At 37.3% G+C, this 23,680-nt stretch overlaps 1 protein-coding gene across 2 annotated transcripts in view; it reads left to right on the forward strand.

Annotated features, from left to right (window-relative positions):
- The window catches only part of dhx15 (DEAH (Asp-Glu-Ala-His) box helicase 15), a 53,681-nt gene extending 36,968 nt beyond the window's left edge, over window positions 1-16,713 (forward strand). For both annotated transcript variants that reach the window (XM_082161721.1, XM_082161720.1), the window contains exons 7-14: window positions 2,766-2,852; window positions 3,128-3,277; window positions 3,597-3,705; window positions 9,583-9,774; window positions 12,101-12,223; window positions 13,882-14,072; window positions 15,877-16,046; window positions 16,165-16,713. In XM_082161721.1, the coding sequence (XP_082017847.1) occupies window positions 2,766-2,852; window positions 3,128-3,277; window positions 3,597-3,705; window positions 9,583-9,774; window positions 12,101-12,223; window positions 13,882-14,072; window positions 15,877-16,046; window positions 16,165-16,282 (1,140 nt within the window). In that variant the 3' untranslated portion in view covers window positions 16,283-16,713. The remainder of the gene's footprint in view (window positions 1-2,765; window positions 2,853-3,127; window positions 3,278-3,596; window positions 3,706-9,582; window positions 9,775-12,100; window positions 12,224-13,881; window positions 14,073-15,876; window positions 16,047-16,164) is intronic.
- The last annotated feature ends 6,967 nt before the right edge of the window (window positions 16,714-23,680 follow it).

The following is a 23,680-nucleotide window of genomic DNA, read 5'->3' on the forward strand; positions in this document are numbered from 1 at the left end:
GTACTGTAAAGGGACAGAGAGAGCGAAGAAGCGAGACGTGGCATTAATAATACAGTTTCTTAGATGTGTGCTTCTCCAGGGAGGGGAAGATGGCTACGTGCTGTGCAGAGACATGTATCTTGCCGCCAAAAAGAGCAATAGTAATGTGTCTGGACGGGCTGCTCGGCGGAAAGCAGTCCGGCTCAGCCAGCACACTCCCAATTTGACTTGATTGCAGCAACTGTTGCCTTACTTCCCTGTTGGGTTGTATTAGTCTTCCAGCTTGCGACAGCTCACTGAAGTGTCTTTAAGGATTTAATTCCCACTGATTTTTTTTTTGTGTGCCTTTTTTTCACCCTCTTTCCAGTTACAACAGAACTTTATTTCTTTTAATTTTATTTATTTATTTATTGCCGCCCAGATCAGTGCAGAAGAGTCTAATCACCAATGAAATGTACTAAAAAAAGCAACCCTGCTGGTGTAGAGAGTGGTTAGAGATTTTAATAAATACTTAACGCCAAGTATTCAACTTGGCCACATAACTTGTCCCACACACTTGTGCAATTAACATGAATAATTTCTCAAATTTTGTAGCTTAAGTGAAGTGATATTTAGGGCTGTCACTAATGATTATTTTGGTAATCGAGTAAGCGGATGTTTTTTGTTGTAATAAAAATAGACCCAAGCAAACAATAACCTTTAAAAAGACTTAAAATACATAAATAATAACGAGGCAATAATCTTTGATTCAAATAAAATATCAAAAGCAAGCAATCATGGTTTTATAGAACAAGTGTTAAAATGCATCAGATCAAATCCTTGTTTAATATTGGCAAAATGACATTAAAAAATGTCTTTAATATTTGGCCTCTTCTTTACAATAGAAATGCTACAGCCACTGCAATATCTTGAACAAGATTATGTGGACATCAAAACATGTAAACTCAGAGTGAGGGTTTAAACTTTTATTTTGACACATTTTTGTGTGAACGGTGCCGATCTGAGACTCACGTAACATACAGGCGTAAAAATTATTAATATTAAACTAATAATAATTAATATTAATATTAAAATGTTTATATTAAACCTGCAGGGCATATATTTAATTGAATTGCAGCCTTTGTGAATTTACAATAGCACTCTGCTATAGTATTTAAAAAAAAAATTGTTTATACAGCGTGAAGCCTTAAATTATCTAACATTTAATGGATTCTTGTCCGCGGAATGCATCACTTCGGGTATTTTGCTGGGTACTCAACACGGGTAAATTGCTGTAGAGGATTTTAAAAAATCGAGTACTGAATTTGATCGTGGAATTGTGGCAGCCCTTGTGATATTACTCTAAAGACATTTTAAAGTGTGATGGGGAAAAAGGACCATAACAGATTTATTGGACCGATTTAAGGGTTGGCTCTCTTGTTCCTTTTGGTCATTCCTTCATAGCAGCGTTCTAAAAATCAATTGGATATTCTTTGCTTTTTTTATAGCAACATACTTAATATACCAGTCAGTACACCATAGCAACCGCAAAGCAACGTTCTGAAAACATTCAGAACACCAGAGCAACATGGCAACTTTCTAAGTAGCTCTTATAACATTTTTGCTTTATAGCGATGTACTTAAACGCTCAGAACACAATAGCAACCACACAGCATTGTTCGAAAACCCATTTAGAACATATTTGCATTTGTATTGAATAGGGATGCACCGAATATTCGGCCACCGAAACAATACGGCCGAAATGTTGTGATGACGCAAACAGCAGATGATACCGCGACTTGCACGTGCTTGTCTGAAGCAACATATCTGCGGTGTGGACGTATTTCAATATATCTGAGAGTGACCCACGGACAGCGATTTTCAAAACACAGACATCCCAAGTCTTCCGGAAGTTCCGGGAGTCTCCTGCGTATTGATAGCGGCTCCCTGATGCCCGCAAATTAGTTTAAATCTCCCGGAATCGCGAGCGAGCATGAGCGCGCATACGTAGCGTGCGCGCGGCAGAGAGAGGGAGCGAGAGACCTTGCGTGTGTGTGCAGAGCAGCCGTCATTTCTCAGAGGTGTGTGTGTTTACCTTAGCTGTTTATGGTTTTTGCAACTCACGTCCATGAGCATATAGCTGCAGATATTATTATGGGCTATGGCAGTATTGACCTAAATGCACTTTGTTTTTATGAGAGAACACTTCATTTTTAAACCTTTCTGCAGGCCAGTAGGCTTTTACATTATTATTTAATGTACACATGAGTGGGGTCAAGTTAAACATTTAATTTTATACTTTGCAATGTGCTAAATAAATATTTGCATACAATTTTAATTGATTTATTCTATGAAACTTTAATATTAAGTTATGCAATGCCTTGATTATAGTAAAGTTAGTACACAGTCATAGTCATAAATGCAATGGTACTAATAATTGGCATAATTTATTTCGGTGTTTCGGTTTTCGGCCTTAGTTTCCTCTTTTTCGGTTTCGGCCAAGAATTTTCATTTCGGTGCATCCCTAGTATTGAAACATACTTAAACCACTCAGAACACCAACCTATCTGCATAGCAACACCTTGTCAACCACCCAAGTTCCATTGTGGCAGTGAGTTTAGCTCACCTTTCTGCAGAAATGTCAAAATACTTGCTGCTTTTAAATGTTATGCATAGTCATCCAGGTCATTTTAGAGTGTCTTGTACAACTTGTTCAAAAAGTAGATGGACTTCGATTTTTGCTTTTATTTATTTTTTGGTCAATAGCTGTTGGATCAGTCTTGACCGTAATGTTTCGCCTCTCATAGGTTGTGGTTTCTACAAACATCGCTGAGACGTCCCTGACCATCGATGGCGTGGTGTTTGTAATTGATCCTGGCTTTGCCAAGCAAAAGGTTAGTCTTCTCTTCTCTGCCTCACTTGTCTAATCTCACCCCATCATCTGTTTCTCTTGCTTCTGAAATCCCCAGATAAACCCAGTGGCGGGGCTCTGACAGCGACTCGAGATGGAAAAGCTAGTTATTTATTCTGCTGACATTTCCCTAGCCCAGCTGCTGCTGTCATACATGTAGTCCAGTCAGAGATGAAGGATGGCTTCGCTTTGGCATATTGCTGTGGTGCAATGGTGTGCATTTATTATTCACACAGCTCTTTCCTTCTCGTCGCACAGGTGTATAACCCTCGCATTCGAGTCGAGTCGCTGCTCGTAACGGCTATTAGTAAGGCTTCAGCCCAGCAGAGAGCCGGCCGTGCTGGACGTACGCGCCCGGGAAAGTGCTTCCGGCTCTACACCGAGAAGGCCTACAAGACTGAGATGCAGGTTTGTGTAACGGATCATTACTGCTGTAGGCATCTGGGAAGCGATTTGATTATATGCCAGCGATGTTGGTTGGGTCATTTGTTGATCAAACAACAGATGGACTCAGTGGTCAAGCCAGACACCGGTTCCTTCACAAGTCTTTAGTACTTCTGGTCACTTCTAGCCTTTTTTTTTTTTTACATGCATACAAATGGAAAATGTCCATATCAACTAAATGAGTTTGAATATTTCCTCAGGAGCTGCAACTTGAGAGTATTAATAGAAAACATCACCTAATTTGTTGTCCTTTTTCTTTGTTTTTCCTCATTTCTCCTGTCAGGATAACACATACCCTGAGATTCTCAGGTCGAATTTGGGCTCTGTGGTGCTACAGCTCAAGAAGCTTGGTATCGATGACCTAGTGCACTTTGACTTCATGGACCCACCAGGTATAAAATAAAGTTTTGAGTTTGTTCCTCAGTGTCTGATACTATAAAATGGTTCTGTGTTATGGGGCAGCACACTTCCTCACATAAACGGACTGATATTTCTGAGTCTTTGCTTTGATCGTGTAATTGCTTTTATGCTATATGAAGACTGATGTGGAAATTCATTAAAACTGCATGATGACCAGACTTGTAGTCGCTGAATAGTAACGACTGGAACATTTCCTTGTGATTGGCTCATCATCTTTTCTGAACGGTTCGTGACCTTAAAGATCTCTAAAGTCACCCTAAAAATACTGTCTTATTAAAGCTTTCTACTTCTTGAAATACTGATACATTTGACTACTTAAAAACACTTAACTAAATGTATGGTTGGGTAATATAAAAGACAACATTCAGTATCGTTTAGGGCTGCCTACAAATAAGATTTTTCTTGTCGACTAGTAGTAATTCATGAGTATAATTAATAATTCACTAGTAGTAAATCTATATGTATTTGTTTACCTGTATTCAGTAAGCATGGGATTAGATTCACTCAATCTGGCACACAAGAGGCCAAACGAAAACAGCAGGAATTTGTAGCACTGGATGAGGCTGATGGAAGCCTGGTGACATTTGCCAAATACTCGCTTAAACTTTCCTTACTTTAATGTACCTTTTAGCTTTCCTTCTCATTGATTTGCCTTCAGTTAACACATCGGCACGTTCCCCTGTTATAGTTCATTTCTGATGTGGTGTCCGCAGTGTAAATTACTTTTCCAGGCGGGCTCACTGCGTGGCATCTATACTTAATTATTTCCCAAAACGGATTACTTGCGTTACTAGCATTGCACGAGTAAATGCTACATCCTTTAAAAAAAAAATGTATTCCTGATATACGAGATCAATACTTATTTATAATAACAAACTGACCGTTGCACTTTAAATGAAGTTTTCCTGACTCATTGATAAAGACAGCCACAGTCTTTCATCCTATTCAGCAAACTTCTCCAAACCTTAGGCAATGCTAATTTTCAGTTAACATGCAACTGGTCATTAGAGCCAAACTCTCTAGAGCCAAAGGTCAGTAATTGAATTTGTTGGTGTGTGACCAGTGTTGATGCATTAAGTAGAGCTTCCTCCCTATAATTGAATTAGTGGCGCTGCTGTTTGGAACTACTTGCATGTCAGATGAAAAATTAGCCCCCTTTGTCTTGAATTAAAAGTTAGTTGTTGTCCAGGGGACCACAGCCACAATGTTTTTACTGCAAACCGATGGCTTTCATTTGCCTCTTATGTTGCTTTTTTATATACCTCCAATGTAGCTAATGCAAGTATCCCATATTACTTTTGCTCATGCTTTGGTTTAGAATGAGTGTTATGTATCAACTATGATAATATTGTAATTGTTGTTTTAACAACGTGCCTAGTTTTCATAATTTCAAAAATTAAAGATGGTCCTACCTAGGGGTGGGCATTATAGCCTCAATTATATCATGAAATTTCAAGAATATTTGTGATAATGATATTTATGATGATATAGGATTTTTTTAAAACTTTTTTTAATTACATTGATCTCACATAAATGTTTGCTCACTCATTGCGTTTTTACAATGGGGTAAGTTTAAGACTTTACACAACACAAGGAAGCTTGATTTCAATCTTTGAATTAAATTGAAAAAAGTAGCAAAAATGCATACAAATAATAGATACAAATAAAGAGGAGTTTTTGGTTAGGTCTAACACTAGTATAGGCCTTTTTCACGGAAGTTAGAACGCACATCCGGTTTAGCGTTTGTTGTGTAAAGCGACTTCCGGTCGAAACAGCAATGGCTGAAGCAACATCGAGGTGTCACTGTAGCGTCCCTCATTGCACAAATAATAATCAGTGACAACCATATTTGAGTTTTAATGCTTTTCCAAGCGATGACTGTCTGACAAAGAAGTGGATGCTATTTGACACGTAGAGGTCCCGACGTTTAAGATCGCTAGAAGTAGCACGTTTGTTTGTAGCCGATGCTAATTACACTGCCGCTACTGGCAGTAGCCTAAGTTTTTTTTATATATATATATATATATATATATATATATATAATAGGCTATCTTCATTACCTAGAGATATAATTAAAGTATTAAACAAGTTAAATTAAACAACTAGCCTAGTCAAAACACATCTAACAGAACAATGTTTATTTTTTACATTGTGTTTTTTTTTTTTTTTTTTACGAAATGTCAATTTTCGTCTTTATAACAGAAGATACAATGCAAAAAATCTTAAAGATAGCCTACAATCTTCAAATGTATAACGGATTGTCACCTTATAAACAGTCCTTTGTGTGGTGAAATAGTTAGTGAGCATTATTTGGAGAAATAAAGTATGGTGATATCTTCCTGGAACAGTAATTTAATTTGTGTCAACATTAACTAAAATTATATTATGACATGAAAGTGAAAGGACATAAATGTAAAGGCTTCAATAATAGATTTAATAAAATATGACGGGAAAGTAGCTTCATAATTTGTTTTCAGAAATGCATAAACATACCTGGAAGAGGAGTGACTGCATAGTCATGATCTGCTCCAGCGCTGTTACCTCACTAACTATTTCGTCGTCAGAGTAAGCTACGGTGCCACATTGCTGCCACATTATTTCCTTATTATTTTCCACTTATTATTATTTTGTACATTATTTTATGTACAAAATATGCCTTTATCCACATAAAATTGATATAGCCTAATCCTATCATGTCTATCATACATCCATCTATGTTCAAAAAGCTGATATAGCAGCCCCCAATGGACATGTTAAAAGATCAAATTCTGTACACACCTTATTAATAAACCATACTACAGAAAAGCAGATGAGTCCAGAATATGAACGCAACGCATTTAATTACACGTTAAGCGTTTTCCTCCCATAGAAACCCTTTATTATAAAGAAAAATCTTAACGTGTCTTTCTATGGGATGATGGCATTGCGGTGCACAACAAATCCTTTAAATGGTAGGCTATTCAATGCAAAACAAAAAAGGAAAAATATAAGTAGCCTATAAAATAAACAAATTATTGTGGCATTAATTAGCCCACAAACAATATTTATTTTAAAGCCTAAACGAATTTATTTAAAGAAAAACACCAGCTTTCTCTAGTGTTGTGTTTCAGCCGCCCAGCGCACACTGGCACAGCGCTTACTCGCCGTAGAAAATTCATGATTTAAATTGTTAAACATGAAGAGGACTTATCCGTCTGGCATGGTCGCTCGCTCTAACGTTAACCTAGATAAATGTTTGCCATTATTAAGCACATATCCAAGTGTTTGTGCGGAGTGTGGAGCGCGCACTGCATGACGAAGCGCCGGTGCCATCACTCGCATTTTTCCTAACAGTGCGGTAACAACTAAAATACTCAATTTCTGGTCATACAGAAAAGAATAATACATCGCAACTACTTTTATTTGTATAAACTCACAACAACAAGAAAACGTTGTGCTTTTGTAAAATAAAAGAAACAGGACGCGCTTTCATGATCTCTGTGAATTGGAGCGCGTCTCAAAAATGAACGGAAAAAACAGCGTATCACTAGCCTCACAGACATGAGAAATATATCTATAAAGCTTAAAAAATGTTCAATAACGAAAAAAAATCCAATTGAAAGCAAATTCGTACGGTAGGCTACTATCTGATGATGTAATCCTGTCCGATGAAAGGTGCATATTTACAGCGGAGATGTATGGAGATGTTTTCAGTCGACACTGATTTAGAAAACAACAGTTTAATAAACAATTAAAATGCTTCGTTATTTTTTCAGACAAATTTATTATCATTAGCCTACATATTCTGGACTCATCTGCTTTTCTGTAGTATGGTTTATTAATAAGGTGTGTACAGAATTTGATCTTTTAACATGTCCATTGGGGGCTGCTATATCAGCTTTTTGAACGTAGATGGATGTATGATAGACATGATAGGATTAGGCTATATCAATTTTATGTGGATAAAGGCATATTTTGTACATAAAATAATGTACAAAATAATAATAAGTGGAAAATAATAAGGAAATAATGTGGCAGCAATGTGGCACCGTAGCTTACTCTGACGACGAAATAGTTAGTGAGGTAACAGCGCTGGAGCAGATCATGACTATGCAGTCACTCCTCTTCCAGGTATGTTTATGCATTTCTGAAAACAAATTATGAAGCTACTTTCCCGTCATATTTTATTAAATCTATTATTGAAGCCTTTACATTTATGTCCTTTCACTTTCAAGTCATAATATAATTTTAGTTAATGTTGACACAAATTAAATTACTGTTCCAGGAAGATATCACCATACTTTATTTCTCCAAATAATGCTCACTAACTATTTCACCACACAAAGGACTGTTTATAAGGTGACAATCCGTTATACATTTGAAGATTGTAGGCTATCTTTAATATTTTTGCATTGTATCTTCTGTTATAAAGACGAAAATTGACATTTCGTAAAAAAAAAAAAAAAAAACACAATGTAAAAAATAAACATTGTTCTGTTAGATGTGTTTTGACTAGGCTAGTTGTTTAATTTAACTTGTTTAATACTTTGTTTAATTATATCTCTAGGTAATGAAGATAGCCTATTAACAAAAAATAAATCTTATAGTATATTATATATATATATAAAAACTTAGGCTACTGCCAGTAGCGGCAGTGTAATTAGCATCGGCTACAAACAAACGTGCTACTTCTAGCGATCTTAAACGTCGGGACCTCTACGTGTCAAATAGCATCCACTTCTTTGTCAGACAGTCATCGCTTGGAAAAGCATTAAAACTCAAATATGGTTGTCACTGATTATTATTTGTGCAATGAGGGATGCTACAGTGACACCTCGATGTTGCTTCAGCCATTGCTGTTTCGACCGGAAGTCGCTTTACACAACAAACGCTAAACCGGATGTGCGTTCTAACTTCCGTGAAAAAGGCCTATTCAGAAATACTACAGAAACTGAATGTAATAAAATGTAAAAAATAGTCTTTTAGTCCTGAGTCCTGACTAAATTAAATACATAGGCTATTAATTCTGATTCCTTACAATTAAAGCTATCTTTTGTTGTTTTGACGACAGCATTAATAACACACACATTATGGCTGCTGTCACTTTTAGAGCTAGTGCACGGATCCATTACTGTTCTCATTATACTCTGTCACACGCGTTTTATGATTATTTAAGACATAACCGACTGTGTTTACGAGTATACTAACCAAGACCGGAATTTCGAAACAATTTTGCGTGTTTTTTTTTTCTCGTTAAAGCGATATAATCCGCGAAAAATAACTTTTGTTACTCGCAAGCTGTTTGTGAGGCGAAAATTATAGACTTTAGTTACGATGCACTGCTGGCCCGATTGTGCAAGTCACAGTTCCGTCATGTCCCGACTCCTAAACGCGAGAGTGTAGTATCGACACTTGCAACGCTTGGAGGGAGAGAGATAGAGCACCGCTGAACACTCACACGGTTTGTGAAATTGTGTCTCGGAGAAAGTTTTAAAATGATTGATTTGATTTGTATAATCTGTGTGGATTCATTTATGTTACTCATACAATCTACATGCTAAAGTGCAAATACGTCATTGATATCGTCATCAATTGATGACCTATATCATTGATATACGCGATATGACCCTTTTTTTTTTTTCATATAAAAATGTATACTGGTGTTATCGTGCTACCCTAACTAAGGGCCAATTGACAAAATATTGTCCAATTATTGTTCAACAAAAATATAATTTTTGTCATTCTTACACACCTACTCATAACACCTCCAACAACCTGGCAACTACCCATGGCATTTTCCAGTGGCATAGTTTAATTTACAAAAATTTCACAGTTTATTATTGTATTGTAATATAATATTTTTCTGGCAGCTCCTGAGACCCTGATGCGAGCCCTGGAGCTGTTGAACTATCTTGCAGCACTGAATGACGATGGTGACCTGACGGAGCTGGGCTCCATGATGGCTGAGTTCCCTCTCGACCCCCAGCTGGCCAAGATGGTCATCGCCAGCTGCGAGTTCAACTGCTCCAATGAGATCCTGTCCATCACCGCAATGCTATCAGGTAGTATGTGCTCATGTACACACATGACCCCTGCATATGAATTATTAGACAAAGAATGGCTATGAAATCTAACGGACTATAAAATATTAATGCTTTGTAGCTCACTCATTATCAATTACAAGTGTGTCTGAATATGCTCAGGACAAAATAACAAAAATATGTTAGTCTCCTGTTTTATTGTCTACATATCCACAATTTTAAGTTGCCAACCAAGTTAATCATAATGGTTGCATAAACAGTCTGCTTATGCTTTTAGCTGCTTGGCTGAAGTCATTATATAGAACGACTCTCAAAGGAAGGACTCGCAAACAGTCAAGTCTCTTAATGTGTCGCACTGTAAGACTGCCAAATCAGAATGGTGCTTGAGCTATTAAATGTCTGTGATGCAGAGGGGTGGGGGAGAGTAGGACTTAAAGATGTAAAGTACAATCGCTTAAGACAGGGGTGTCCAAACTAGTGTTGTGATATTTCGATACGTGTCGATACTGAAATATCTGAAACGGTTCCAATACTCTTTTTCTGCAGTATTGATACATCAATCCCAGCTGCACGTTCTCGCTCTCTTCCCTTCGACAGTGAATTGACACACACAACCCTCCTCTCACTCACTCGTCTCGTTCGCCCCTGTTGAATAGTGCTTGTATTGCGCATAATTTTAGTAATTCCCACAGGATTCATGCTCGCATCAAAAGCGCGCGCACCACTGATCTATATTAGTGCTGTTCACATTAAGCCGCCTCTTAAACAGTTCGCGAGTACCAAAGTGACTTATTTTCCGTGGCTTGTTGCACTTAAACGGTCAAATACATTTACATTTTTTTTCAAAATGCCCATTTTGCCGAGTATTCAGGTGAATACAGTCAGTCTTCCCCAATGGTATTGAAAATGCCATCAAATATTTATATTTTTCAAGGTATCGTAAGTTGGAAATTTCAGTATCGTGACAACACTAGTCCAAACTTTGTTTCAGCCAGATTCAATGTCGTGGATTGAAAAAGCCTTCTAAATGGATCGTTGTGGCACAATCTTTATCCTATTTTTCGCATCAGTGATGGAGAATGTCAGCATTATTTCATCTGGCTTTAAACTTGTTTAAATCACCAAGACATTTGTGCTTGTATCAGAGAACTCTGCACCGAACTGGAACGCTTCTCACTGGATCTCACTGTGCTGTTTTTCGGTAGCGTGATCCAGAGCGGTGTTGTGTCCAGCGAGTAAACTCATTTGCTCTAATCTAGCACTGCGCTGTCTTTTGGTCAAACTTAATAAATGGTCTATGTGGTGCGGTTCAAACAAGTAGTGCCGATCCACTTTTGGCGCGTTTAAGGTTCCTCACACAACGGAAATGGCAGCACTTAATTAGTTATCAAATTGTATTCACTCACGGTTTACCGCTACACCTGGCCAAAAATGTAGTGCTGTCACCTTGTTGACATTGTGAAACGGCATGATTTGTAAATGATGCGCAGCGGGACATGTAATATATTTTAATAGACAAACTTTGGACACCCCTGGCTTAAGAGCTATCGCTTACTAGCGCTTTAGAGGTTCAAGCTTTGTTTGACAGACCCGAGTAACCCTTCAAACAATTCTGGGTTCCAAATTAGGTCCTATATAACCTAAAATGAAAAAAACATGAACCTCACAGTTTCCTATTTAAAAAATATAAATATATATATTTTAATATTTTAAAATATTTAAAATAATTTTCTTTTTTTTTTGTGACTAAATTTAAGATTTATGCATTTGAATTGCATATCAAATTTTACCCAGTTTTAACAAATTTAATAAACAATGTTTTTATTTAATCTTAATTAAAAACTTAATGTGACTCATATTCGTCAATCATAAATGAAACGGGTAAGCTTTCTGCACTCAAAAAATCATGACATTAACCATACTGTGAATTTTTTTAATTCATATTTTAATAATGAACTCATTACAAAATGTTTAATCGTTCAAAACTGCAATCCAAACAAATGCAATTCAAATAAATAAAGTTAGGCCTATTTATTTTTGTGTAAATGGCAGCATGTATTTTAAATGAACGTCAGTCAGGTTTGACTCTGTCGAGTGACCTCGTCCCCCCAGAAAAATGATCAGGCCACAGGTTTAGCTTAATTTCCACTGCAATAATTTCTCTCTTTCAAAAAGGCAAAACGAAAAGCCGAAAGCAGAAGCTCTCCCCCCACCCCGTCCTACCATTTGGTGTAGTCTACCCTGTGCCGTGCTCTAGCCTCAGAACTAGGCCTTTTGTCCTGTCTGGGTGAACGCTTGACTCATCCCTATGGGCGGCTATGTTGGGGCCCATACCAACCTTGTTTAGTCCCACAGTGCTTTGTGCGTCCCACCGAAGCCAAGAAGGCAGCTGACGAGTCCAAAATGAGGTTTGCCCACATCGACGGGGACCACCTGACCTTGCTCAACGTCTACCACGCTTTTAAACAGAGTACGTATACACACACATACACTTGCATCTTATACTCATGTGAAATGATTCCCTCCCCCTATTTTTAATTAGCCTAATTGCCTAAATCTATTACAACTAATTTCAGGTTGTTTTTGTAGGTGGCTGAAAATCGTAATTTGTTTCATCAAAATCAGTGCCTTCGAGGCACCATGGTACTAAAACTGTTCTGAAAGGCACAGCGAATTATGTGCAGTTCATTTCTCACTTTAACTTCCATATTTTCTCAAACTCTCATGGGGTTTCTTGCATCTCACTCGTTATCTGGTAGCCAGTGCTTATTTGAAACATTCTAAAAATCATGAGAGTATGTTTGTGTTCATGTGATGCTGACAAGTTTCATGTTACGCCATTTTAATTTGTCAGTACAAAAAAGTCCAGTGAATTTGATTGTGTAAATTGTATAAACCCTTTACATTAGAACCAGATTACATCAATTTTGAAATTAGCAGAAACAAGAGTCTACAGTTAACACTTTGGACCAAACCTCTGATATTCATGATACATCTTTTTTTCACTCCTTAAGGAAGCCATTGGTTATTTAAACCATTTTGTTTAGGGGTGGTGGCGCAATGGATAAGACACATGCCTTTGGTGTGAGAGACCCGGGTTCGAATCCACTGTGAGACACCAATGTGCCCCTGAGCAAGACACTTAACCCCTAGTTGCTCCAGAGGCGTGCGACCTCTGACATATATAGCAATTGTAAGTCGCTTTGGATAAAAGCGTCAGCTAAATGAATAAATGTAAATGTTTAGGCATAATTTGCATTGGGGTACAACACGTTGAAAAATTGCAGCGCTGGCCATTTATGGTTTTCACCACTGTTTTTCAATACACAAAGTTCAAGTAAAAAGTTTTGTATTCACAACACAATTCAGCACACAAATGTAATTGAAAAGTAATATTTCAAACAGTAAGTGTACTGTCATAAAACCATGAAATTTCAGTATTTGACATTTTAATGTATTTATATAGAAGTAAAATAAGAAAAATATTAGATGTTAAATACTTTGTAAATAGATAAATTCAGTTAATATGCGGTTTTATTTTTCCTCACAAAAACCGTGGTTGTGGTCAATTCTAGAGTGTCAGCTTCTTGTACGTGTAACCCACTTTTAATGACAATTAGGTATTTAATTGCTTTATACAAATGTTACAGTTCTGCTACTCTGGGTCTCTGAGGGTTGCATTTCTTCCAACTAAACAATATGGGCCAATAGCTGGTATGCTCACAATATTTCTTGCATTTCTTGTAACACTCTACATGTATATATTGTTCTGCCATCGTTAGACGATGATTTTAAATATTTCTGAAGTCAAGCAAGCCATTTGTTGGTTGATTCCCACGAAAGCAAGAAGCATGTGGTTCTGAGACACTGTTTGTTTGAACATCCTGACAACATTGGCTCAACCAATGGCTTGAGTTTGGGGTGGTACTTTGTTTGGCCTGTCAGTAGCAGATATGGAAAAGTGTTTGAAAAAATTTGATCGAAAAGATTTTATTAGCAAATGCATTTTGTGACGAAATAATTAGCGATTTAGAAGTTTATAGATGATTTTGCAGTGCTGGTCTGAGTTCAGGTCTGCTTGTGTGTTGCCCTTAACCTGGTTTTAATGTGTAACCATTCTATTCCAAGACCACGAGTCAGTGCAGTGGTGCTACGATAACTTCGTTAACTACCGCTCACTGATGTCGGCTGATAACGTGCGGCAGCAGCTCTCACGCATCATGGACCGCTTCAACCTGCCACGACGCAGCACAGAGTTCACCAGCCGAGACTACTACATCAACATTCGCCGAGCTCTAGTCACCGGGTTCTTCATGCAGGTGTGTCTGTTTATAAATGTGCCAAAAATGTTCACTTAACCTGTTAACTGTCAGTGTCCTGATAGCGGGATAGTTGGTACGCTTTTTAAATTTATTTTTCATTTGAAAGATTAAACACTCAAAATTCATTACTGAAAACTATTTGAAATTTGAAATTGCGTAATGGAAAACAGTACATTAAAACCTTTTTAGTGGGCTCAATTTTTGTGATCCCAAAAACAATTTGGATCTCAACTTGGTTTGACATATGGCTGTTTTTTTGACATATGGCTATTTTTTATTCCAAATGATTTTGTATGAAATAAAGTTTAGTTGAGTACATGATTTACAGTAAACTTTTTTTCTTTTTTTTTGGAAGTGCTTGCACTTCTGCAATAATTTGCTAAAGGTCTTTAAAAAGAGACCAATATTAGGTCAATATTCAAAAGTTTTCATGAATTACAACCATTTAAGTTCAGATCTATGCTCAAAAAGGGTGACAGTGTGAAAAACCCAACCTAATAAGCTTCTTCAGTCCTGCTAAAGTTTGAGTGTAGAGTGTTTTGAATTGCAATTGCAGACATTGTGCAAAGACACATATTTTTGGGAAATTGTAATGTCCATTGCTATTTTCCTCTTTTTATCCTGGGCAATGTCTTCAGCCTAGAGCAGGCATCCTCAAATAGCAGATCGCACGTTCCAGCTGGACCGCCAGACAAAATGACAACTGTAGCACCATTTTACCGTTACTACATTTTAAAGCGAGCAGCACGTCAAAACAACGGAGCTGTTCACGCCACAAGCGCTCAGGGCTGTTTATGGTTATGGTCATTCTAATGTTTTTATCTAGTGCCAAATGCGCTTCATTCAAGCCCTTTCGGCTCCATGCGCTCTCCCGCTAAAGACGTAAAATGCTACGGGTATTTTAACAACAGTAGCAGAAACATGGTGAGTAGCAAAAAAGAAAAAATTTGCTGAAACGCTTCAGAAAAAGAGAACGCAGCAAATAGTCATACATTCAGTATGTAACTCCGACCATTCAAACCAGGTTTTTTTTATTTATCTATCTACATTTAGAATTTAGGCCTATTAAACAGCATGTTAAGAGCATTTTATAATAAACATTGGTATAAATGAGAAAATTATTTGTAGCTGGTAAAGACAATTAAACTTTTTGAAATATAGAGAATGGACCTGTTACAATAGATCACCCTTTAGCCATGATCATTTATAATAGAACAGCCTTGGATGGTCTTACAACTTAAGGATTTAGTTAAGTCTTTGTCCACTTTAGTTTTTTTAATCCTAAACTAAAGTACAGCTAGTTTTAAAGTAGAGCTTGATTTCTCCTTTTATTCTCTGTCTGAATTAAAAGATACCGTGTCTGTTGGGAATGCTGAATCACTGAGGCTTGCTAATGTAATGCAAGGCTTTCTATCAAAGTGTGACCATTTAATGCATACAAGAAATCAAGGCAATTTTCGTCCCACGTAGCGCAAATAAATGACGTTTTTATCGAGTCGCTCTCCGGGAAGGGGGTACCTGAAACAAGTGACCTGACTAGTTGAATTACTCCATTAATATTGAAATATTTGTCAACATTAACCTTTACTGGTGAGACAAATTTGCACCTTGGTGTACGAATTACCGGGAGTTGCATTCCCGACGTCTCTGTTTGAGTCGGCCGTTTATTGAGACTGATTGCCCGGGTTAATCTCGACATCCTCACACTGCCTGTGTAGGTGCCTGAAGAAACGTCAGTGTGTGCGTATTTGGTTTGCTTGTGGTTGATTTATTTGTTAATTTGCGTGTCTGGTTTTATCAGGTTGCTCACCTGGAGCGCACCGGCCACTATCTCACAGTGAAGGACAACCAGGTGGTCCAGTTGCACCCTTCCACCGTACTGGACCACAAGCCCGAGTGGGTTCTCTACAATGAGTTTGTGCTGACCACCAAGAACTACATCCGCACCTGCACTGATATAAAACCCGAATGGTAAGCTAAAACATGCAAATGCAGAATTTGTTTGTGCATTGTTGGCAAAGAGTAAATGTTTTTGCAACAAAGAAAGGAGAAAGTTAGTAAACATTCTGTGTACCGTCTCTTCCCGTAGGCTGGTGAAAATCGCTCCTCAATACTACGAAATGGGCAACTTCCCTCAGTGCGAGGCTAAGAGGCAACTGGAGCGCATTGTTGCTAAACTTCAAACCAAGGAGTACTCTCAATACTGATCCTAACCGAACGGTATAAGGACTATACATTTTGAATTCAGTATGCGCTGTGCAATGCTTCTGAGGTTGCACATCATCACACATTGTCATTCAACATTAGATTTCTGTCTGTGTTTTGTTTTTTGTTTTGATTTGTCGTCAAGATATAATTATTTTTTTATAACTCTTTGCTCCGAGCTCCGCCGTGCATTTTGGCACTTGATAAAAACAGTTAAATTGGTCGATTTAGGCACTAATGATTGATTGGGAGCAAATGCTTACCAGGGATACCACCATCAACTTTTTTTGCATGAGCATTCATGTGGATGTTGACATTCCTTATTGACATTGAGAACTTCCTGCTATGTTATTGAGTAGAAAAGTCCCTGTTAATTCTGTAAAGGAGCTTTTACTTCAATAATAAAAAAAACCTTGATATCAGTCATGCTCAATCAAGTTCATGCGTACTATTATTTTTGTTGAATAAAAATAAAAGAATCAATTATACAAATACTTACTGCATTAGCTTCTGAGGAGGACCTAAATTGCACAAATGCATTCACAGCTTTGCAGTTGCAATCAAAATAAAGAAGTATTGACCATAATGTTTATTAATGGTTTGATAGAGATTTATTGAATGAGTTCTGTTCAGCTAATATTTCTATAATTAAAAAAAATTAATACAATTATGTACATCAGTGGTCATCTTTGTCAGGGTTAAGATTAGGGCAGTCATGTTAATGTGCTCATTTATGAGGTTAATTGCATGTTTTACAGCATTCATATTTTAATCATATTCAGCCAATTTGGGATTCCAGCAGTTTCCTTCTGATTTCTAAAGACTGGTCGAAGAAATACTTTGGCAACTTAAACTAATAAAACTAACTAAAATAATATATATTGTATATTCTAAAATAATTATAAATAGAAATATAAAAAAATTAAAAGAGCACATAATTTCTTAGACTTGAACTAAAATGAAAAAATAAAAGTCAAAGCTACTTTTAAATATTAATAAATGCATTTCATTTGTGCAGCATCCGAGGGTTTCAATTGATTCGAAAATAAATACTTGATACTCAATACTCAACTTCTGGTGAGTCGGTTTTGTTGCAGAGCCTGAAAGATTTTTTAAATTTTTTTTATTGAAGAGCACAAGGCAGGTGATGGATACAAGTTATTGATTAGCCCTTGCCCTTGGAGTTCATCAATAATTAAGAAATGGAAAGAGTGTGGCTGTCAATGTACCTAGAGAAGGATGTCCTCAACCTGAGTGGCCATGCAAGGACGACACAGAGAGAGGCCACCACGAGGCTGGTGACCAATGAAGGACTTACAAGCTTCAGTGGCTGAGATTGAAGAGACTGGATCCAACAACTGTCATGTGGGTGCTTCACCAGTCACAGCTTTATGGAAGAGTGACAGAGAGAAGCCACTGTTGAAAATGTCATATGACATCTCTGCTGCAGTTCGCCAGAAGGCATGAGGAAGACTCTGAAGCCAGATGGAAGAAGAATCTCTGGTCTGATGAGACCGAAATAGAGCATTTGGCTATCAAGCTAAATGCCATGTTTGGTGTTAGCCAGTCACTGTGCATTATCGAAACACACCATCCCGACCATGAAGCGTGGTGATGCTGCGGGGAACTTCTCTGAAATCAATGCAGCAAAACACTGGTAAATCCTGGAGGAAAACTCGATTCAGTCTGCTTCACATGCAACTCGGGAGAAGATTTGTTTTCCAGGTCAATGACCCAAGCATGAAGCCAAAGTTACAGAGGAAGTCCTGAAGTGGCCAAGATGAAATCTCAAAAAAATGCTGTCCATTCACAACCTTCATAAAACCAGACTGAGCTTAAAGGGATACTTCCCCGATTAGTATTAAGCTTTGTATCAGTAGAAACCCGGTAGTATTTTCGAATGACTGTGCTTCCCTCCCTCATGTCCCCCTGAGACCAGAGATTTCTGTATTGTGTGTCTGGGAAAAAAACTCAGATGACGCAAAAATCGTCATTTTGCGCCATCGGAGGCTTTTTTTGGCCAGAGGCGAGAGACTACAGCCAGTGATACTTCTGATACTGCCCTCTGTAACCGGTAGGCGTGGCTTGGGAGTGGCCTCGTAGGGCAGCGAAGCAAGTGCATTGTGGGAGTTGTTGTCTTTCATCTACATGAGCCAAAAATACATTTTCTGGCTTTTCTCAGTCTAGAAGGCACCAACTTCTAAAATAATTTCACATTTCTACTACATAAATTACCCAATTTAAATTACACATTCATCTTTCCAGCGGTGAAATATCCCTTTAAGCAGTTTTTCAAAGAGGAAGGGAAGCATTGCAGTGGCTGCCTGAGACTCATCCAGACAGACTTAAGGCCTGTGAAACACTTCAAAAGGCACATGAACTAAGTAAAGTTGCTCCATTTAGAACTGAATTGAGAATACCTTTTAAATTCCACACAGTTACTGAATTGGAACTTAAGGCGCAAAAAGAATGCAGAATGCAATTCATATTTGATAGTAAGGAAGTAGAATTAAGATTAATTTAAAAGAAAATCACATGACTAATTTAAAAATAAAAAAATGTGCTAAGTCAATTTAGTAAATTCCTCCAACTTTCAACATTATATGGAGTGTGACTAATTCACTCTGATGAATGGAAAGGAAACCAGTGGCTGGTTGCATAAAGTGCTTGACTAGTCTTACCAGTTAATCATAATTTAATTTTCTTCAAGATTTATCATAAGTCAGTTCAATAAAAATGTATATTGGTCTAATTTGATTCTGAAAAGTAAGACTGATTACACTGGCTAACTACTACTGTTCTTAAGACACAGTAGTGTCTGGATATGCAACTTGCTCTTGTTCTCAAAGTGCCTCTATTATGCTTCTTCTGGATGTTATATAGTTGTTTGTGAATGTAAAAGGTCTGCAAAGATCCAAATGCAGATAAATGGAGTTATCGTCTCCCAAAGGAAAGAACCGATTCTGCCTGAAACGAGTCGTCAGTAATTCCAGCCTTACTTCCTGCACAAACCTGCGTAGGTTTGTAACAGTTTTGCATAATGCCTACCTATGGTGTTTATTTGCTGCCTGCGAACAACATCTATTTGACCTGCCCTCAAACACTGTAGTTGAAGCTGAGGCTTGGAACCAGGGTTTGAAATTAACTTTTTCACTCACCGGCAAATTTGGATACTAAATTAAGTTACCAGCATATAAATTCTTAAGCAAACAATTTAAGAAGTGCATTACATTTTATTTGACCAATTTCTAGATTTATATATATATCTATATATATATCTATATATATCTATATATATATATATATATATATATATATATATATATATATATATCTATCTATATATATCTATATATATATCTATATATATATATCTTTTTAAGTTACTCAATTTAAAAAAAAAACTTTAAATTGGTCAACTTTTTTAGCTGGTCAATGTCAAAAAAGCTCAATTTTCTGTGGTTCCATGTTGTAAAACAATAAAACAGGACAACTTCATACACCTATTTTTAAAAAAAAAATTTATAGGGATTGCAAATAACTTCTCCAACTCTCATTCTGTTGGCTAGTTCTTCAACTGTCAGCTTGCTGAAGCGTGAAACCAACAGAAATTGTACAGCTGAGCTGGGCATCTTAGAAGAGAGGGTCCTTGAAAACAGTGGCTTCCTTTAGGCCCAGGTCAGCTAAGGTCCACTGAACATGCCAGTGGTCAAAGTCTCATTGTTGTTCCTTTGTCATTGCATTTCCATTGTATTTTAGTAGTGCCGTCATAAAATTAAAGCATCAAACACTCCTGACAGAGGAAAGAATGATCCTGTTGATAGGGGAAAAGAGCTCAATACCTAATTTTCAGTGTGTTTTGAAAGAGCACAGGTATTTGTTTCCCTTTTTTTCCCTGAGACATACAGAAGGCAGTGTCTTATTAATCCACGGCAGTGCCTTTCCCCTTGGCCCTGAGACTTTAAAGTTTCATTGTTGTGTTTTGCTGCACTTTTGATAAGAGAACACGGCACCCAGGGGGTCTTTTTGTTCTATTTCCATATTAATCCATTAGTCGTAGATGAAGACCAAATCCATTTTTTCACCTATGGCATTATACACCACGGTTATGTGCGAGGAGAGGGGATGAGCCATTTGCAAGGTGACACGTGAGAGAGATGCGAAAACTTCAAAAGCGACCTTAAGTTAGCATTTGCCCTCAATTGAAGTTTCAAAGGAATATCACCAGAAAGGAGGGGTACTTGTGTGGAGTAGATGAGAAGAGAGGGGGAAAGGAGTTTCACATCAAGGCTACCACGTGTGCAATATGCAAATGCTAGAGATTAGCATGTTTATTTTGATCTTTTCTGACTGTTGGGAAAAAAAATATTGTTCAGCCCCAAGTTTTTAAATAGATGGCTTTCTACTCACAAGCACACATGTAACCGTGAAATTGTGCCAGAGATTACTGTGGTTCGCTGGAGCCAATAGAAAACACATTAGTTTGAGCTGATCTAGAAATTATGTGCCATTGATCTAGAGGGGAAAGGGGTTTTGTCATACTGAGTGTTTCCAATTGATCCTTCCCAGCATAATTACCCAAGAAAATCATTATTTTTCTAAGTAGTCTCTTATTAGACTGGTCAGTGGCATGAGCTGGAAGCAAAACCCACAATTTTGGCTTTCTTGTCTTATTTCAATAAAACGGCTTTGTCGTACAAGGTTTCATTTAACCATTTCTTGAAAGCATTGTATAATATATAAATATGATGATTCTGCCCAAGATCAATTCATAAGCCCGTTGAAGTGCACTAACTACTGCTACTATGGTTTCAGACCCTTTTTTTCCTACAATTTCTTAGATATATAGTCCAAAACCCAGAAACTAGTACTTTTATTAGCACTTCCTGGGGTTCTTTTTATGGGTTTTTGGTTAAAGGCTTGAAATAAGGTCTGTGGTTAACAAGCTCAGGATATTTTCACATTTTATTTTACATCGTAAAATGCACCAGTAAAACCCCCTTGTGGTTATTTTTGAAGTTTTTTTATTTATCTTGAAAAGAGCTTTTTACTTCTGGTCATTGTACACTCTAAATAAATGCTGGGTTGTTTTAACCCAATTTTGGGTCAAATATGGACAAACCCAGCTTTCGGGTTAAATTTATAAATTGCATTTTTAATCTAACATTTGGGTTTGTCCATATTTGACCCAAAATTGGGTCAAAACAACCCAGTTTTTTAGAGTGTATTTAGGCTTCAAATTTCATTAAAGGTGTGTTCATTTGTGAATATTATCATGAACAAAACGTAAGAATCATAACGTTTAATTGATCACAGAGTTTATTTTCTGCAATAATCCAAAAGCCAAATGAAAAAATCCTATAGTGTTTTTCAAGGCAACCAGGGTGATACAAAAATGCATCACTGGTGTATGTATGTATGCATGCATGTGTGTGTATTTAGATATACAAAATAATTATACACAGTACACACACATATATTATGTGTAAAATAATTCAGTGTGAAAACCCTTTTTAGGTTGTATTTGCAAAAAAAAAGAAAAAAAAAAGAAAAGAGATCTATGATAATTAAGATCCTTCCACCAATGACTAAGTTCAGCATGTTCCTGGGTCAACATATTTGTTGATCCTGGAACAACATTCCAAACAAGCAATCAGATTTGAGGCTACAGATTATGTTATTCACCTATAATTTCTCTCTTACTTTAGGCATAAGTTATGGGTAGGGTTAGGTTTTGGGGTATAGGGATATGGTTAGGATGATGTTTTCAGACAGGAGTGTTGTTCATGGATCATCAAAATATGTTGGTCCAGGAACATGTCTTGGCATGGTGACCCTGGTTTTACATAGTCCAGACTATACATGATTTTAAAAAATTATAATTCCAAGACATTGTAGAGCTTTTCAAAGTAGGGTCTGGGAATATATGCATTTTTCCTCACAGTGTAAATGGGTCTTTTGTACATAGAATTATTTATATTATAAAAAGGGTTAATTAAAAAGGGGATCATCATATTTAGGGGTCCTTGAAATAAATAAATAAATAAAAATCTCCTGTTCTAGACAGTTTTGTGGTAACTTTCAAGGTCCATAAAGATATGGTTTACTGATTCTGGAACATTGACTAAAAGAACTATGCACACTATACTGCCATCAGCATGCATTAACTCCATTCAAAATTGTGTGAATAATTCAGACATGAGAGTATTTATTATGAATGGAATTAAAATTTAGGAGTAACAATGTCAGTGTGTAGACATTGTCATGATGCATTGTCTTGCAAACGTAGCCAACTTACAAAGTATGACCAAATATCAAGCTGATGCATATAAGCCTACAGGGCCACCCGCAGCACTCTGAGGATGTTTCCTTCAGCTGGAATTGCGTTTTTGTGGGCAACTCAGCATTTCCCTACCTCCCTTTTCATGTTGTCCTCCACCTGTTGTCCTGAATAAAGCAGAGACAGGTGTCTTATCTTCATCGCACAGTGTTAGCGAAGCCAATCTCGGAGGAAGATGTCGACTGGAATGTGACAAATCAATCTGTCCTGGTTTGAATTTGTATGCTAATTTGAAGTAATGGCCCCTCTGGTGACAGAGCAATGGAACAATTCAATCACGCCATCTCTGACAGGAGCTCAGCAGCCTACCTGTGATAGGTTCCTGCGCGGCGGACGCAAGGTTGCCGTTGATATATTAGTCCTACAGGGAGAGGAGGAGTATCCTGCTTGTTTGAAACAAACTGCAAATGGTGAATCTTTGAGAAATTAATCTCACCTCAGTTAAAAGACAGTTCAGGGTGATTTTCCACCATCTGCAGTGCTGAAAATGGGAGAAATGAGAGCTTTACAAGATTCTGGAACATATGCTATATGACTTCTATTTGCTTTACCAAGTTTCTCAGTGAGACACCAAGGTGTGTTGGGCCTCGAAATATACAAGCTCAGCAAAATAATAAAATAAAATAAACATCCCTTTTTTTCTAAAGATAATTGTGTAAAATCCAAATAAACTTTGCAGATATTTATTGGAAAGGGTTTAAACAATATTTGTCATGCTTGTTCAATGAACTAACAATCATTGCACATGTGGAACAGTCCTTCAGACTTCAGACAGGCAGTAGACAATTAAAGTCACAGTTACAATAACTTAGGGCACTAAAAAGACCTTTCTACTGACTGAAAAGCTTCAGAAAAAAAGATATCCAGGGTCCCTGGGGCCTGTACCATGATGGAAGTTGAACAAACTCAGGGTTACAGGATTAGTAGTTTTGAATTGACAAAACCAAAGAAATCCAATCAGGCTTTGTCGGTACCATGACGCTGATCATCAACTTTCTCTGTCAACTCAGGCTTTCATCCTGAGTTTAGGAGTTTAGGTGTGACATCAGTAGCAAACAGC

This window comes from Leuciscus leuciscus (assembly GCF_965113295.1).
Source record: "Leuciscus leuciscus genome assembly, chromosome: 2".
Taxonomy (NCBI): domain Eukaryota; kingdom Metazoa; phylum Chordata; class Actinopteri; order Cypriniformes; family Leuciscidae; genus Leuciscus; species Leuciscus leuciscus.